The sequence below is a fragment of the Struthio camelus genome, chromosome 4 (assembly GCF_040807025.1).
Source record: "Struthio camelus isolate bStrCam1 chromosome 4, bStrCam1.hap1, whole genome shotgun sequence".
NCBI classification, from domain to species: domain Eukaryota; kingdom Metazoa; phylum Chordata; class Aves; order Struthioniformes; family Struthionidae; genus Struthio; species Struthio camelus.
In genome coordinates, this window is record NC_090945.1 from 44,578,276 (window position 1) to 44,593,824 (window position 15,549).

Below are 15,549 nucleotides of genomic sequence, written 5' to 3' on the forward strand. Positions count from 1 at the left end.
TAATGTAAAAAAAAAAAATCTCATCTCCAAAAAGAATATAACTATTAAAATCAAGACAAATTTAAAAACAACTGTCAGTTTGTCTGGCTAGAAATGGTATTATTCTAAGAGTAAAAGTTAATATTTAGATATACATCTATGCTCTTTCGTCAGCTGCGCAGCAAAAAATCTGTACAGAAAACCAGCTGTGCTAACCACAAGTAGGTCAGGCATGCTGAAGAAGTATCTATGTCCTGTAGTCCACTGAATATGCTCCTCATACAGTTATCTTACGTATGTTAACTTAATGAAAATACAAGGCTTGCAGCATGGTCACAAAAATAATGCTATGACAGTGCGCATCTAGAAGGAAACCTGGGTAATCTTTTTTGTGCAATGTCTTGCTAACTTGAGGAAAAGTGTATTCTTCTGTAAAAGCTTCTATGCTACTGTATGTAAGGAAAGGAAAAACAATGAGCACCACTACCTCCTCAGGTAAAACTTTCCACGGAGGTAGTCACTCCTAGGGTAAAACAGCTCTCTGGAGGCACAGATAGGCCATGCTCCTTTGGAAAAGCCATGGCCACAGTAATTCTCTGCATCAAACCATTTATGGAGTGCAATCACAAAAGAAGCAGCTGGGCCTCTCTTCAACTCAGGATCTAGAAGGATAGCTATCTCTTCTATTAGCAAAATGGTTATGACGAATGTGCTGAGAGGACAGTTAAAAAAATACTTACTCTTTCTGATGGTTCTTTCTCTGCTCCCATGAAAGTATCTGCGTTTTTCAACACGCTGCTGTACATTTTTAATACCACTGCACAAGCAAGAACACAGACTATACGCCTAATGTCAGAACCTTCAGGCCATAGCTGTTTCAAGAGAACAATAGTCTGGCATACCTGCAGTCAAAATATTATTAACAGCACAAATTACTGTTATAATAAAAATTACAAATTATAATAAAAATTCTAAAAAGATGCATCAATCTTATCCTCTATATAATTCCATCAGACAAAAAAAGAAAAGGATACTACATCCCTGTCCTTATGGCCCCTGCGCAGCCATCGTAGGCCTGTGTCTGACCCCACTAACCCTCATCAGACTTGATCCAGATCCTGGCCTGCAGGCTGACGCCCTGGCCCTCCTGGCCCATCCCCATCTACCGTCTGATGCCCAGGGCTGCCCCCAGTTTCCCACAGCTGCCCTGCTCCCTTGTGGGGCAGTGGGATGGGTCTGGGCTGTGAGGCCTTACCCTGTAGCCACCAGAAGCCCCTGCCGCTGCTGGCACCTGGCAATGCCAAGCCCTGCGATGCCCTGATACTTTTCTGTTCACGGTTTACCTAATTATTGAACTTGCCTCAGGAAAGACAATTATAATAAAATGAAATATTATTAGCAGACAGGCAGCCATGTTTCTACCGACTTTAAAATGCTTTGTGAGTAACCCTAATTGTTTCTAGACTAAAAATTCAGCTTGCTGGACCAGTATCATTCCCACTAAAGTCAAAGGAAATCTTGCTATTGTTCTGAATAGGAGCAGAACTAGATTAACAACATTGCGGTGTAACTTTGACGTTTAAGAAAATGGAATGGGTAGATTAATCACTAAAGATAACTACAGTACCATGAAAACACCATATTTTTAGGTTAAAATACTGTAAAAGCAGATTAAAGGATCCATTGTTTTAATCAACAGTGATTAAAACCGGCCTTGCAACTATAATCCAGCTCTTCAAAAAATATCCCCAATTGTAAATACTTTAGTTAAAGGCAGTGTGCAAGCCTTGGCAGCTGCAACAACTAGATTTAGATTTTGAGATGTCCCCACAGGTCAGGTTGCTGCTGGCAGCAGCAACTTTCATCTGCAGCTGCTGAACATATCCTCCCTCATCCTAAGCAGAGAGCCAGTTGCTGCCATGGAGGCTGAGGCAATGGTCACACGGCAGCAGCAGTGACTCCCTTGTGCAGCACTGCACCTACAGACAGAGCTTTCTGTTGAACAGGCTGGTTCCCATCTTCTACAAGACAAAAGAAATCAGCAAGTTGGAAGCATCCCACAAGACGGATCCCACCAACCAGCCCCCAGTCAAACTTTCCTACTTTAGTGAACCTGAAGAAAAAAACATCGCCTCAAGCAGCTGTGAGGAACACTAGATAAAGAGAGGACATTCGTGTCCTCAAGGTGTCACTTTAGCATAAGAGAAAGAGCCCCCAGTTCTGACTAGGAGAGAATTTTAGGTATAGGAATGGAGAAAGATAGTCACCCTGAGGGAAAAAAAAAAGAAAAGAAAAAAGAGGAGCTACCTCTTTTTGCATGCTTTTCAGGCTCAGCTTGAGATGGCCATAGAGACATAGGGATGTTGCTGTGTACCTGACTATCGTTTCACAGGCATGTCGCAGATTCTGTTCATGCTAAGAAGTGCAGAAGTCACAAAGTTATACGCGAAAGTCAATAGTCCCTGATGCATTTTATCTATTAGCCATACACAGATGGAAAACAAATTTAGGTATATATCAAATCTCAGCCTACAAGAAACATTTCTTCTAAGTAAAATTTCATTAAACATCACAACCCTGGACTAAACTCTAGTCTTGCCTGTCATATTACAAGCGAACTAAGACAAGGGCTACTGAAGTTATGGGAAAGGTTGTAGTTGAGACTAGCGGGCTTTTTATCATATCGAAAGTGATTATCAATAGGGATGTCAAATGGGAACATCAAAAGAAAAAGGAGACACAAGAACTTGTGTTCCAGTGGATAAAACATGAAATACTACAGGATTTTACAATACATATTTAACATTATTTTCAGTAGGGATCAAAAGCTGCTTTTTTATGGAAAATAGAAAAGATAAAAACATTGAGGGTCCAAGTCAGTGACCTACTTCTAACCTTACAACTAACTTACAATATAAACTTAGATAAATATGTCAGCTACCTTAAAACAACATGTGAAATTTGAGGACACTACGGTTTACTTCTGCTAGCATTACTTAACACAGAGTGATCCCACTGCTTTCAGTTGGACTGTATATAGGATATGGCATTACATAGCGAAATTCAGGGGGGACTGAACCACTCATTATTGAATGTAATTCGCAGTCCAGCCTGATCAGTTACATTAGAACTAAATAGACTGAGTAATGCTTTGGGCCTGTCACACCACTTGCCGCCCTCTGCCAGGAGAGCTCTCCCTAAGGTCCAGACAGTGCTGAGCGGTACAGGCTGGAATGACACTGAGGAGATTGGGGCAGGAATTACAATAGTTGCCTGTTAAAGATTTCAAGAGCGTTAAATGAAAGATACATAAACTGAGCCACTTATCACTGCTTTATAATTTTAATATGTAAAATACAATATTCATATTGAGATCTTTTAACTATATCAGGTTTGTATAACTGTAATACTATGACTGCAAACCCACAAAGAAGTTGTGTAATTTACCTTTTGAAAAAATAATCTGTGTTTCCACAAACTCTGAAGATGATATCCATAAACTCTAAGAGTATCATATTCCTGTCCTGAAGTGAGCACAACGTTGATTTTCTTCGACAAGGAATGAGCAATAAAGATACATAAATAGTTTGTTTGGAGAGAGGTCAGTCCTATGTCAGATATTATGATGAAATAAGGATAGCTATTCTTCAGGAAAATCTCCCATTCTGATGATAAACAATTGGAAAACTCTGTATGAACACGGATGCCTGTGTTATGCTTCAGGTGTTCTATTAATGCAGTACGCAGGAAAAGAAAACGAGGATACGCAAAGTACATCTGCTCTGCATCCTGTTGAAAATTAAAACAATGTAATTACTCAGTTACATTCCAGTGAGCAACATTCAAACTCAGTTTTCATAAGTACTGTGCAAGCATATACTCAAATTCTATTTAAAGTTTGAGTGTCATAATGCTGTTTTATTTCACATGTCATTAAGGTTCCCTTGTACACTACTAGTAATTTTGCACCAGTCACGTCAAGTAAATTCAACCAAAAAATAATGTTTAAGGTAAAAAAATCTGTGAAAAATAAGTAGATATGTCTACAGACAGGTGCATTTTTATATATATATATACACATATACTTAAAAAAAGCTATGTCAAAAGAACACCGAAGCTGTAAAATCAGATCTCAAAAGTTGAGAAATGAGAGATTAAGATTTCCTGTGAAAATCTTATTAGACTATTTGGCAAACGCCTACTACGCTATTTTTATTTTATGACTGTGTTTCTATTAGACAACACAAACACATAAAGAGATGAGTCGGATATGAGTGGTGTCAGCTGTACTAGTTTTGATTTGTATCTCTTGGTGCTGGAGACAGCCTGAATAAAAAAGGAATAATCACAGATCAGTTATGTGCTGATGCATCCCCCCTCCCGAGTTCTGTAGCTGAACCATGAGATGGACTAAACCAAGGAAAACACCTTCTGCACCTTTTATCTCTGAAAAACACAGACCATTGTGCCTTCTGGTTTGTTTTCCTCTTTAAGGTATACAAAAGGGATGAAGGACCAGCAAATAAGGACTTTAAACGCGGCTGTATAGAAGAGGAAGCACTACAGAATAGTTCTAACACTAGGCCGTCCCTAGCAGTGATTCCAGATCCATTCAGTTGCACTGCATTTGCAACGTATGATTACTACCCATTTCCATTTCCTCCCCCATACGTCACTTCAAATCTACTTTTTGGTTTCCATAGAACTATCATTCTTCCTAATAATTTTTCTATGACAGGACAAAGCTATTAATTTTTAAGTAATCTTAAATACGTTTATAGAATTCACACTATGCATGATTCAATGAAAGCATTGTTAAAACCTCATACAGGCCAATATGGATCTGTCATTCTTTGGACATTAATGGCTAGTTGTGCAGCAAAAAATCATGTTAATTATAATACATTACTGAATTTCTTAAAGTCTACTGAAAAAATGAAAATAAATCTCATACAAGGAAGAGGCAGAAAAAATCTGAAACGTTATTCCTGCTGAATGTCACACATCTCTCTGTATTTGTGGTCACATTGAACAGATCATTTCCTAAACTTGGTTAGAATCAGACAATACCTTTTGAAGAAGTGCAGTGGTTTATACAGCAAACAAATAACGTTACTTGTTCAGTACCTTGAAGAAAACAATGACATATTTTGCTCCTTTTTCAGTGAAATCATGCAGAAAGCATTCAACTCGGTAAAAGAAAGTTAGACATTCTGTTTCCTTGCATAACCACATGAGAAGTAAGGAATCTCCATCTATCACAAAAAATTCAGACTCAACGAAGTCTTTTAATAGACTGACGTAACTGAAAGAAAAGGAAAACAGCATGTACATAATGTTTCTCCAAAACAGTTAGGATATAGGACAGAAGAAAGTTGCTTACTAAGAGATTTTAAAGGAAATGTTTTGGTTAATTAAATCAATTACACATTAAATGCATAAGTAAAATCTATAGCAAACCATCTTTCTTGGATCTAAAGTTAGTCATAAATAGTTTGCAATCCTTTCAATTATTGAATGTATTACTATTGTCTCCTCTAAAATTCTGGACGCTTCTGTAGCATCTGAGGCCTCTGCAACCTCTGTGGCAGCTCTTGCTCACGTCTGCTTATGCACGTGCTTCCTGTTCTACAAAAGAAATATCCCACAGGAGACAACCGCAAAATGGATTTTGAGAGCATTTCTGACTGTTTCCATACAAATATAGCAAGTAGGATATCAACAACTGTCACAACAGTGACAATTACCTCCCTCCTCCGAGGAATGTCTATGGCATGAAAAGTACCTTTACAGCATGAGCATTCTAATCATAATACATTTCTTCAAGGGAGGAAAGAACTAAAAGACTCCTTCATCGTCTTCCCATTTAAGAAAACTATTTATGAATGTTAATAAACTTTGCCATTAAGCCGGTCTTAGGCCAGATCCTCCTAGTCTTAGGAACAAATCCTCTTCAATGAGGAGGTGACAGATATAAATAGGCAGCACCTAAGTAGTTTTGAGTACTTCCTAGTAAGTAACTGTGTTCTTCAGATGCCTAAATATCTATGAATGTCCAGGGGCACGATGTTTGACTCAGGACAGAGCAAGCAGACAGAAGAACTTTTGCAGGTCCAGATAAAGAAGAGACAAGTCCTTTCGGTAAAGCTTCTCCATTTCTTAGTTTGTCTATGGTATCCCATTCCTAACTGTCAAGACACACCAACAGCAAACTGCAAAACTGTGCGGGATTTTTTTTGCCAGAAGACTGCTTCAGTTTCATCTGCAGAATCAGCACCTGAAAGAAATGTCAATTCTCCCACTGGAAAAATAATACTATCACATATCATAAGAACATCCATGTTGCAACGGTAAAAAGGTGCTTATTTTCTTCAAGGCTGTCAAAAGTGCCTGATACACCCCACCCTATATACTCACCTGGAAAGACCCAGCTTTTCTTTCTGACTGGGATCAGTATCCTCTGTTTTTTGTTATGCTGGCTTAGTCTGATATTCAATGCAATAAGTAGCTTTCCATTAACCAAAACTATGCAAAACTCTCTTATACACTTAAATTAACCGCCATTTATTAATACTAATCTCTTTGGCATGTCAGCTCCCGAACGCAGAGAAAGCACTTCACTGTCAGTGTGAACTGTGCTACTGCTAATCCTTTCCATACCAAGCAGGGAAAGGAATCAGAACCTGCAGACGCAGATCATGCATGAGAATAGTTGTGCAAAAAACACAGAAGGTACATACGAAAAGGAAAACTGTGAAAAAAGAAGTAAATGCCATAACAGTAGTAGCCTTAAAAGAGGTGGGGAAATATGCTCAAAATGCTACAAAGCATGCTAGAGATTCTGAAAAATAATAGCAAAAGTTACAATTGCAGATTAGCTCCTAAAACCTGCAAATAATCCTTAATCTTTGGGTAGACGTCCTATTATATTACGAGGCTTCCTTCATGCGGCTACGTCTCCTGGTTTTCAACAAACCTAGGTGACAAACACATAGCTGCTCTGAGGGGTACTACACTGCAATGTCTACTTAGTTCAAAGAAAACACTTTTAAATTATATTTATATTTCTTTCAGTGAACCCCAGTGCACTTACTCAGCTCGTGATAGATATGTCCAAATGTGTAGATTCAATTTCTCCAGAAATTCAGGTTGGTTTATTCTTTCTAAAATAATTAGAATAGTTTAGAATAATTTCTAAATATGAGTTAGGGTTATTTGTAGAACCATACAACCGTAACTCATCAGTTAATTATGAAAGAGCCAAGGGTCTTGGCTCAACACTACAACAAAAGCCAGAGACACGAGCATAAGCTAACAGTATCTCCTCACCAGGACTTTGGGAGTCACATCCATCCTGGAGAACTCTGAAATCCTTGCCTTCAGTTTGTGATGCCTGCTGTGTTACCTCTTCACTGTTTGAGGTACTACAAAAGTTACTGTAATCTATGTCTTCAGCTTCTTTTTGTCTGTCTTCCATTTCTTTAAGCATCTGCATAAAGGTTATTTCTTCTCTATCATTGATCTCATTCTCATCATCACTGCCACTTGCACTCCCGCTCTCTTCATCTTCCTTTTTAAACTGTTGCATTAAGCCTATTTCACTACTGTCCACAAACTCATTGTCTTCATCATCGTTACTAGCACTCTTACTGGCATCATCATCATCAACCTTCCTGAAATTAGCTTCTGCAGAGTCCATCACAGATCTTGTTTCTAGTATCTAAAAAAGAAAATTATAGGTAATCAAGAGGTAATTTGGGGGGAAATATGGTATCCTCTTAGACTTGAACCATTAAATTATCTACCTCACAGCTACACTGGAATAAAACTTGAAGAAAAATCAGAAACCATTTTGTGAACATGTGAGCCGTATTTTCATTTTCAAATCACTAATTATTTTTGTGCAGTATAAGGAACATATCATCTTTTGTCTTTGCTGAAGTTTATCAAAGACCATTAGTTTAGCAAGACCATTACATATTTCTTGGGTGCTTTGCATGAAAGGACCCTTATTTCAGGGGGCTTAGACATCATTTGTTATTTTAGCTATATTTATATGACATACTTCAAGGCATCCCTGTTTCCTGGTCCAAGAGACTTGTATCAACACTGCTCATTTTAGTCCCCTCTCAAGTAGAATGCCCATATCCTCACTGCATAGTGCTTGCAGTGGTGGTGGTTTGGTATAAATTCTACTTCTTAATTCAAATTTAGCTTTTTTCTTCATTTTTTTAAGGTGGGGTTCTCAAATCTTGAGTAAACAGTCAACTATAAAGATTAAGCTACCTCCCTGCTTTATAAAGTCATGGTCTTGGGTTCTTTTGAGCAGAACAACAAACAACTTGGGATAAGCCTGCTTTTTCCCTACTCCGTCACCTCAGTTCTTTTAGCATAAGAGCCCGGTTTTCTCCAGCTTCCGTTCAGATAATAGGCTCATGCAGTATTTATCAATGAAACATTTGCCACTGCAATATTCATATGCCTTAAATATTGTTATCCTTCACTTTCTTGAGACCATGAAAGGACTGTTTCCTCTTTAGATGAGATTGTACAGCAACTGATACAAAACTCTTTACAAAGTGAAAAAAAATTCTTTGCATGCTTTTTCAGGGTCCTTAGAATTCACTTTTAGTCTTGCACATTTTCTTAAGGAAAGAAAGAAAACAAAGTACAGCCTCCGTTTTTCAGATTTCATTGACTCAATCCAAAACTAAGCTGAAATTCTCATTTTGATTTTCACCTTGCCTTAGTTTAAACAGCTAGGAAATGAAGTTGCAGAAAAAGGAAACAAAATACACTTGTATTAACTAGCTGTAAAATACTGTACACATAGAGTGCTATATTACAGTGGTGTGCTTTATAGTTGAACTTTAATGTCTATCTTCATTAAATGTAAGCAACCTATATACCTACAGCCACATAAAGCTCACTTTTTATGCATTTGCCTATGTATTTTATGTCAAGGAAGGAATAAGCCTGAAACTTTTCTCCATTTTCTTATTTAAATTGAAAAAGGTATATCAAAGCCTTGAGATTCATTGAGGCACGAATGCATATATTTGCATGCTAAAATTGTCATTCACCTAGGAAACTGCTGTCCCTACTTCAGCAAGCTGCTAATCGACGGTTACTTTACACACCTGGAACCAAAAGCCTGCTGTTTTGAAAGAAAGCAGAACTATACCTGCACATACTCATGTATGGGCCATTATATTTCCTGTCCAAAAAGTCTTAAAAGCCTTGCTACATTGACCCTTTTCTGCGTTGCACGTTTCAACATCTGAAACGTCCAGGGCCGTGGGACGGGTCGGGGCAGCTGGATAGCTTGGACACCCCACCAGCAACGAGCACACCGCTGCTGCCCCTGCCCACCCGCTGCCCTTACAGAGACCACCTTGTCCCAGGCTTGCCTAAGGTGCCCACAGACCCATGATGCTCCCTTGCATCCTGCCCAGCCACCTTGTTCACCCCAACCCCAACTCCAGCTGCAACTCCAATGCTAATACCAGCCCTAATTGCAACCCAAACTCTTAACCCTAACCCCAAAGCCAGCTCCAAACTCCAAACCTAACCCCAACCCCACTCCCAAAGTAAACCCAATGCAAACCTGAGCCCCAATCCCTCCCTCAGCACCAAACCTAACCATAACCCCAGCCCCCTAACTCTAACCCCAGCCCCCTAACTCTAACCCCATCCCAAGCCCAACCCTAAACTCAACCCTCAGCCTCAATTCTAACCCAAGTGCCAGAATCAATCTAAGCCCCAACCCAGCTGCCACTTCCAACCAAAACCCCCAATTCTAAACTCAACCAAAAAATCCAACCATATACCTAACCCTAACCCAACCCCTGCCCCAACCCCAACTCTATCCCCAACCCTAATCCAACCCAAGCCCGGGCAGTACCTGCCTCCGCTGCTCGCTGTGCCGCCTGGCCCACGGCCACAGCTCCTTTATGGCCCGGCTGCGGGGCCGCTCCCGAGGCCACGGGAGCCGTCCCCATCCCGCCCGCTTTCGGTTTCTGTTCCCGGCGCGCCCCGCCGCCCGGGTCAGTTCTGTTTCCGAATCGGCGCCCCTGCGGCCCCGCCCGGCTCGGCCCGGGGGAATCGCCGGGGCCCTGCGGCTCCTGCCTGCCACCCCGGGTGCCCTAGCGGCCAGGCAGCAGAGGGGAGAGCTGAGCCCGAGAGCTGCTCATGCGGCCTCTGGAAACTAGTGGAAACTGATGAAAGGGAAAAGACAGTCCCCAACCATCATTTAGGTAAAGAGTAAACAGGGAAAACTTTGAGAGATGGAGTCAATACGATGTTACTAGAAAACTAGGTCCCTGACTACAGCACTGCAAAGTGTCATGTGTATCTGCGTGTTTATTATGCTTTTCAGTTAGTATATTGCAACTTCAACTAAAAGTCTTAAGTACTGCATTTTTTTAAAGTGCAGGCTTTTTTAAAGATTTAGGTTGCGTATACAGTGCCAAGTATATTATCTCCTAGTTCTGTCCCTTTATCCACCACAAGCTACAATTTTTACAAGCCTGTTTTATTAAAGTAGGAAATTCCATATGAAAAGAAACCAACAAACCTATTTCACTCAATTTTTTAACATTCCCAGAAACTCCTTTAGCAGAAACAGCACCAGATCCCTATCACTTCAACTAAAATGGTGAAGCCTCAATTCACATGGGAACTTGGGTACTTAAGTACTGTTGAAGTCAACATTTATGAAATTAGTAGATTTAGGTATCATTAGGTCTTTGTGAGAAGCAAGAAGCCACAGTCCTCCTTAGATCACATACTAGTGCACAATACAGCACAAAGACATTGCAGGGCTTACATATGCATAAATAATCCCATGAAACCAAACAAGTTTTTAACAGCCTTTCTGGAAGACAGCTGACCTAACATTTACCACGTAAGCAGATCAGAAGTTCTTTCACAGCTTGCATTTCCTTTGAGACCTGCCCAAAGATTTCTGCAATTCAGGAGAGAGCTATCTTTTACAGCGCAGTAACACACCCACAAAGCCAGCATTGTGTTATATTCTGTGCCGTTCAGCTCAGCAAGAGAAGCCCCTGCTCCCAGGCAGCACGTTTTCTCCTCCCTCCCTGTCCACCTTTTGTAGATAAGGTTCTAGGAAATAATTAGAACTCCTCATTTCCTGCATTCCCCACATTAAAGGGGAAATGATGTTTAGTCAGATCCTTCAACAGGTTTTTATATACCTCTTCATTAGGTCCTGAAGGAAGGCCCTTAGACTCATCTCTCCATCTCTTCGGAGGATGTATTTTGGTTCATAAAGGTATCTTTTAGATCTCCTACTACTCACCTTAGTAAAAGATAGACCAGACTTGACTTTCCTGAGGGATTTTCAAATAACGAGTAGGAGAAATCCTCACAAAAGTTGATTCAGATCTTCCAAAGAAAGAAACAAAGAAGTGTTAGAGAATCATTTAATTTTTAAGGCTAAATCTAATAAAAGGTTCATGTATCAAATAGTGTTTTCATGCCTGTATTGCTGTCTGTCTTTTAGATTTCCCTACAAAACAAAGAGGGAAGGGAGAGAGAGAGAGGTTTGAGATGAGGAGCTGAAATAGTCATTCTTTCAAGTGTGAATCAAGGTGCCTAAAATCATCAAGTGGTTTGCAGTAACCATCTCGTACAGGAAAACTGCTGCAGAAATTATTTTTAATCCAAGACACCTACCTTGGACCTGTCAGTAGCCACTTACATCTCAGCCAAACTCTCATCTTAAAAATAAATGTTTTTATGCAGGCATTTACAGACATATCCAATTTTTTTAATGCAACTGGAGAATATGAGAGTAGTACCCCACTCTTTAAAATGAGCTATAGCTACTCAGTGCAAGTCAGAAGCCTAGATTCACCTTTTCATGGAGAAAGTGAAGCCCTTTTAATCACTAGTCTCTGACCTACTTGAGGGAGTAACCATGTTCTTCTCTCCCAGTTGGATTACCATAACGTTAGCTAATCTTTTATCTGGGGAGTTCTTGAACTTCAGACAGTCTCTGTCAGAACAGAGTTGTCAATGCACAGGGGAGCTGATGCACTGAAATAGAAAAAAATATGTATGTGAGGTTTTGTCACCATTAGGAAGAGACGGCAACTGAACAAGACTATTCAAAATCATAGTTTGAGGCCTAAATTTTGTGTAAGCTTCTTGTCTACATAAATTCCAGTTTTGTGTAAGATGTGCCTCAATTGTTTTTGGAATCTAGTCCTAAATTCTATACAGATGGTGGATAGACTACTACATGTTTGAACGGGATGAATTTTTTATCCAAAGATTATATATATTTTCACCTCATTAACTTTACTGTACCAATATAAAGTACAGAAAGCAGTGATAAGAAGTTGAGAAAAGTTCTGATTATTTTTCACACAGTAACAAATTTAAAGACCATAAGGAACTTTCTGCTTATTTGATCTCTTAATGCCAGTTGTAGAACATCAATGGCTTTTCAGGAGAAAACATCCAGTCCCTCCTTGGAAGATCTATTCTCATGAGCTAACCTGATAAAAGATACTGCCTTGCTTATACCCTTAAATAATCTGGCTACAATGCTATTCCTAGCCTACCGGAACAGGGTTGAGGCAAAGATGAACTTAGTTACAAAATAAAGACACCACACTCCTAGTCCAGGAAAGTACTTCACATATGAATAAGCTTGAATTATTCCATTCAAATTATCTTCAATATCCAAGTAGCTAAAGTTAATTAGATGTTTAAAGTTATTTACTACATTTTGATCCAAAGTGGAAATATTTTGCTATGCCCAGCTATCATATAATGGTCACACAATCTGTAAAGTCACTATACGTCAATTCACACAGAAAATAATTCAGCTGGAAAGAATTAAATTGTATTTCTAATCTTTAAGTTTTTAGACATCTTCTACAACTTCCTATGATACTTAAACCACCTTAAACTTCTGTGAAAAGAATATATTTCCTCGCACACTATAAATATATACATATAAATGCAATGAGAAACAGTAGTTCTGGTATGAGGCAGTTCATCGTTTTGGATGCTTTTTATATTTAGCATCAAACTTTTGACACAGTTGATTAAATGTTTGCACAACAGAGTCCTCTTCATCCTCACAGAGTTCAGTTAAACACTGGAAAATTAAAGGAGATGATTAAATGCACAACTGATTTTATATATAGAAAAAAAATTCCTAATGTAGTGTTTTATACAGAGTTGTTATGAACAACTTACGAAGTTTCAAATTAGGAACTATCCAGAGGTAGCCAGTCATTTTTATCAGTATTTCCTATGTGGTTTTTTTTGTTGGACTTTCTAAAACGTGAAACTCTGATCATGCCCATCTTGCCTGCTTTTCTGAAAGTAATCACCGTAGAGGAATGTTCAATATCCAACAGTCAACTCCATGTCTGCTTAAAATCTACTGGATTTTGATATGTTTCAGGGTATTGAACTTATAAGAATAAGGCAAGGATCTCTCCCGGACTCTAGGGATTTGCATCTGCTCATAAGGACAAACCCATTTATGTGAGATTTCTGAAACGGATCTGTGACCCATTCTGCTTGGATGAAGTACTCTGCTTTTTAGCACAGCAGTAAGCAAGGCACTACAAGAGGAGCCTAGCAGTATTTTTGTTCTAGGCAAGGAGAGGATCCAGGTGGTTTAAGGAGGAACATGTATAGGAATATACAGGCAGCAGAGGATAAAAGAACTGGTCGTGAGTAAACAGGTTGCTGGTCAGTAGGCACGTCTGGCCATGCCCTGTACCTAATCACCACAGTCTGTCCCATTTCTTATTAAACTCCACTTCTGTTTCCCCTGGGAACCAGGTACGTGTGCGTTTTTCTGGGAGTGAGACAGCTGGAGGAATTGGCTACTAGAGGGACAAGGAGGGCCAGGCCAACTGCCAGAGAGACCATAATATCTGGGGGTTGCCTGAGAGACCTGCTTGCATGTGGGGGGGGGGGAGGGCAACTGGGGAGAATCAGAATCCAAGGCCAGCTACTGGACAGGTTGAGTGTCTAAGCCCAGCTGCTGGAAGGATCCACATTGTATATATTTCCCCCTAACAGACCTTTATCCTTATCAGCCAAAAAAGGGAACAAGATGAGACTGTTGGTGCTGTTTGCGAGCGCTGAGTGTTTCTGTCTGTGTTGATCTGTGTGGCTGGCTGTGTGCATATGTGTGTTGTACACATGTTTTTGTGTGTTCCTATTGGGAACACGTGCTCAGCCTCACTACTGATTACACTTGGCGACAGGGAGCTACAGCAACCTCACCCCTATTGAACTACTGGACTCGGTAAGGGTAAGAGGTAAGGGCCAAGTCCATAACTGAAAGCCGCCCTTCCACGCACTAATTTTGAAAGGCAAAAATTCAGTTATTTTTATTATATTTAATCACACACATGAAATTCTGTCCTCCTGTATTTCAGTGAATATAATAATCTCTTCCTTTGCTGTGTAATCTACTGTTTTGATAAAGATATGATATTTCTGGTGATTTCCAAGCTCATAAGTCACTTAATTTGTTTTTTAAATGCAAAAAGATTATCCTTTTCAACCATTTTACTTGTTTTTAAATTCAGTAGGTATTACGGGTATACCCGATAGTCTGGATGGCAAGTAAAAAATTTTTCATCAGAAGATAAGCTGTTGCATGTTGTATACTTTAAAAAAAAAAAAGTTAAATTATTTCTAAAGTTTGAAATGAAGAGATAATATATGTACAGTTTTGTTACCTGTATTCATGCAGAAAGATCTGGCCCACTGATATCAATGACAAATCTAAAAATCTAGTCTGAAATCCTCAGCCCAGAAAAGTTATTAGCACACTAACTGTCAACATTAGGGAGACTAAATATTAAGGGAAAAGACTTCTTCCAGCAGCAGGCAGTGATGACTATCATGGACGGCAGGATGACAAGCCTGTTGCCTCTAAAGCAAGTCTCTAAAGCAGGTTTTTATGAGTGTGAGTATAGAGCACAAAGGTAAACTTACTCTTTTCCAAAAAATTGATGTAAGTGTAGTCATATGTACATACACAATTCTTCTCCAACCCATACAGTAAAAAAGCATCCTTATACTTGTGTTATTTAAGCACTACCTTACTTTTCATTTAAGAAAAATTCAACCCTGTTCTTCAGAGAGTTTTTAAATGATTGAGATTCTTTTACACCCTGGTAAACCTTTTCTTACTTTGTATCATGAGCCTCTGTTCTCATCCAGTTGTAATTTTGGTAAAATGAAACTGGTCTGAGATTTCAGAAGCTTGCTCTTTGCCTCAGGATGAACAGCTGTTTCTTCTTATAGATTCAACAAACCTTTTAGAAATTTCTGAGAATCATTTTGGGGGGGAAAATATGTCTATTTTTAGCCATTATTGTATTATTTCTCTGTTTGTTAAGGAAACATTTATTTCTCTATTGTAAACAGCTGTATCCATGATATATGAAGTTTGAAATTAGTCCAGTGATGAACACGTGCCTTTTAAGTCTTATTGAAAGCCTACTAAAAGTTGGGCTAAGTTCTATCCATAGGTAAAATATAATTGTACCAGCTTAGTACAAC

The 15,549-nt window shown here is 39.2% G+C and overlaps 1 protein-coding gene across 2 annotated transcripts in view; it reads right to left on the reverse strand.

Annotated features, from left to right (window-relative positions):
- Nucleotides 1-10,056, reverse strand: part of DDX60 (DExD/H-box helicase 60) — a 46,661-nt gene extending 36,605 nt beyond the window's left edge. For both annotated transcript variants that reach the window (XM_068942437.1, XM_009677185.2), the window contains exons 1-7: nucleotides 9,884-10,056; nucleotides 7,309-7,699; nucleotides 7,073-7,142; nucleotides 5,107-5,284; nucleotides 3,427-3,768; nucleotides 2,287-2,394; nucleotides 720-881 (exon numbers count right to left, since the gene is read on the reverse strand). In XM_068942437.1, the coding sequence (XP_068798538.1) occupies nucleotides 720-881; nucleotides 2,287-2,394; nucleotides 3,427-3,768; nucleotides 5,107-5,284; nucleotides 7,073-7,142; nucleotides 7,309-7,678 (1,230 nt within the window). In that variant the 5' untranslated portion in view covers nucleotides 7,679-7,699; nucleotides 9,884-10,056. The remainder of the gene's footprint in view (nucleotides 1-719; nucleotides 882-2,286; nucleotides 2,395-3,426; nucleotides 3,769-5,106; nucleotides 5,285-7,072; nucleotides 7,143-7,308; nucleotides 7,700-9,883) is intronic.
- Nucleotides 10,057-15,549: the final 5,493 nt, after the last annotated feature.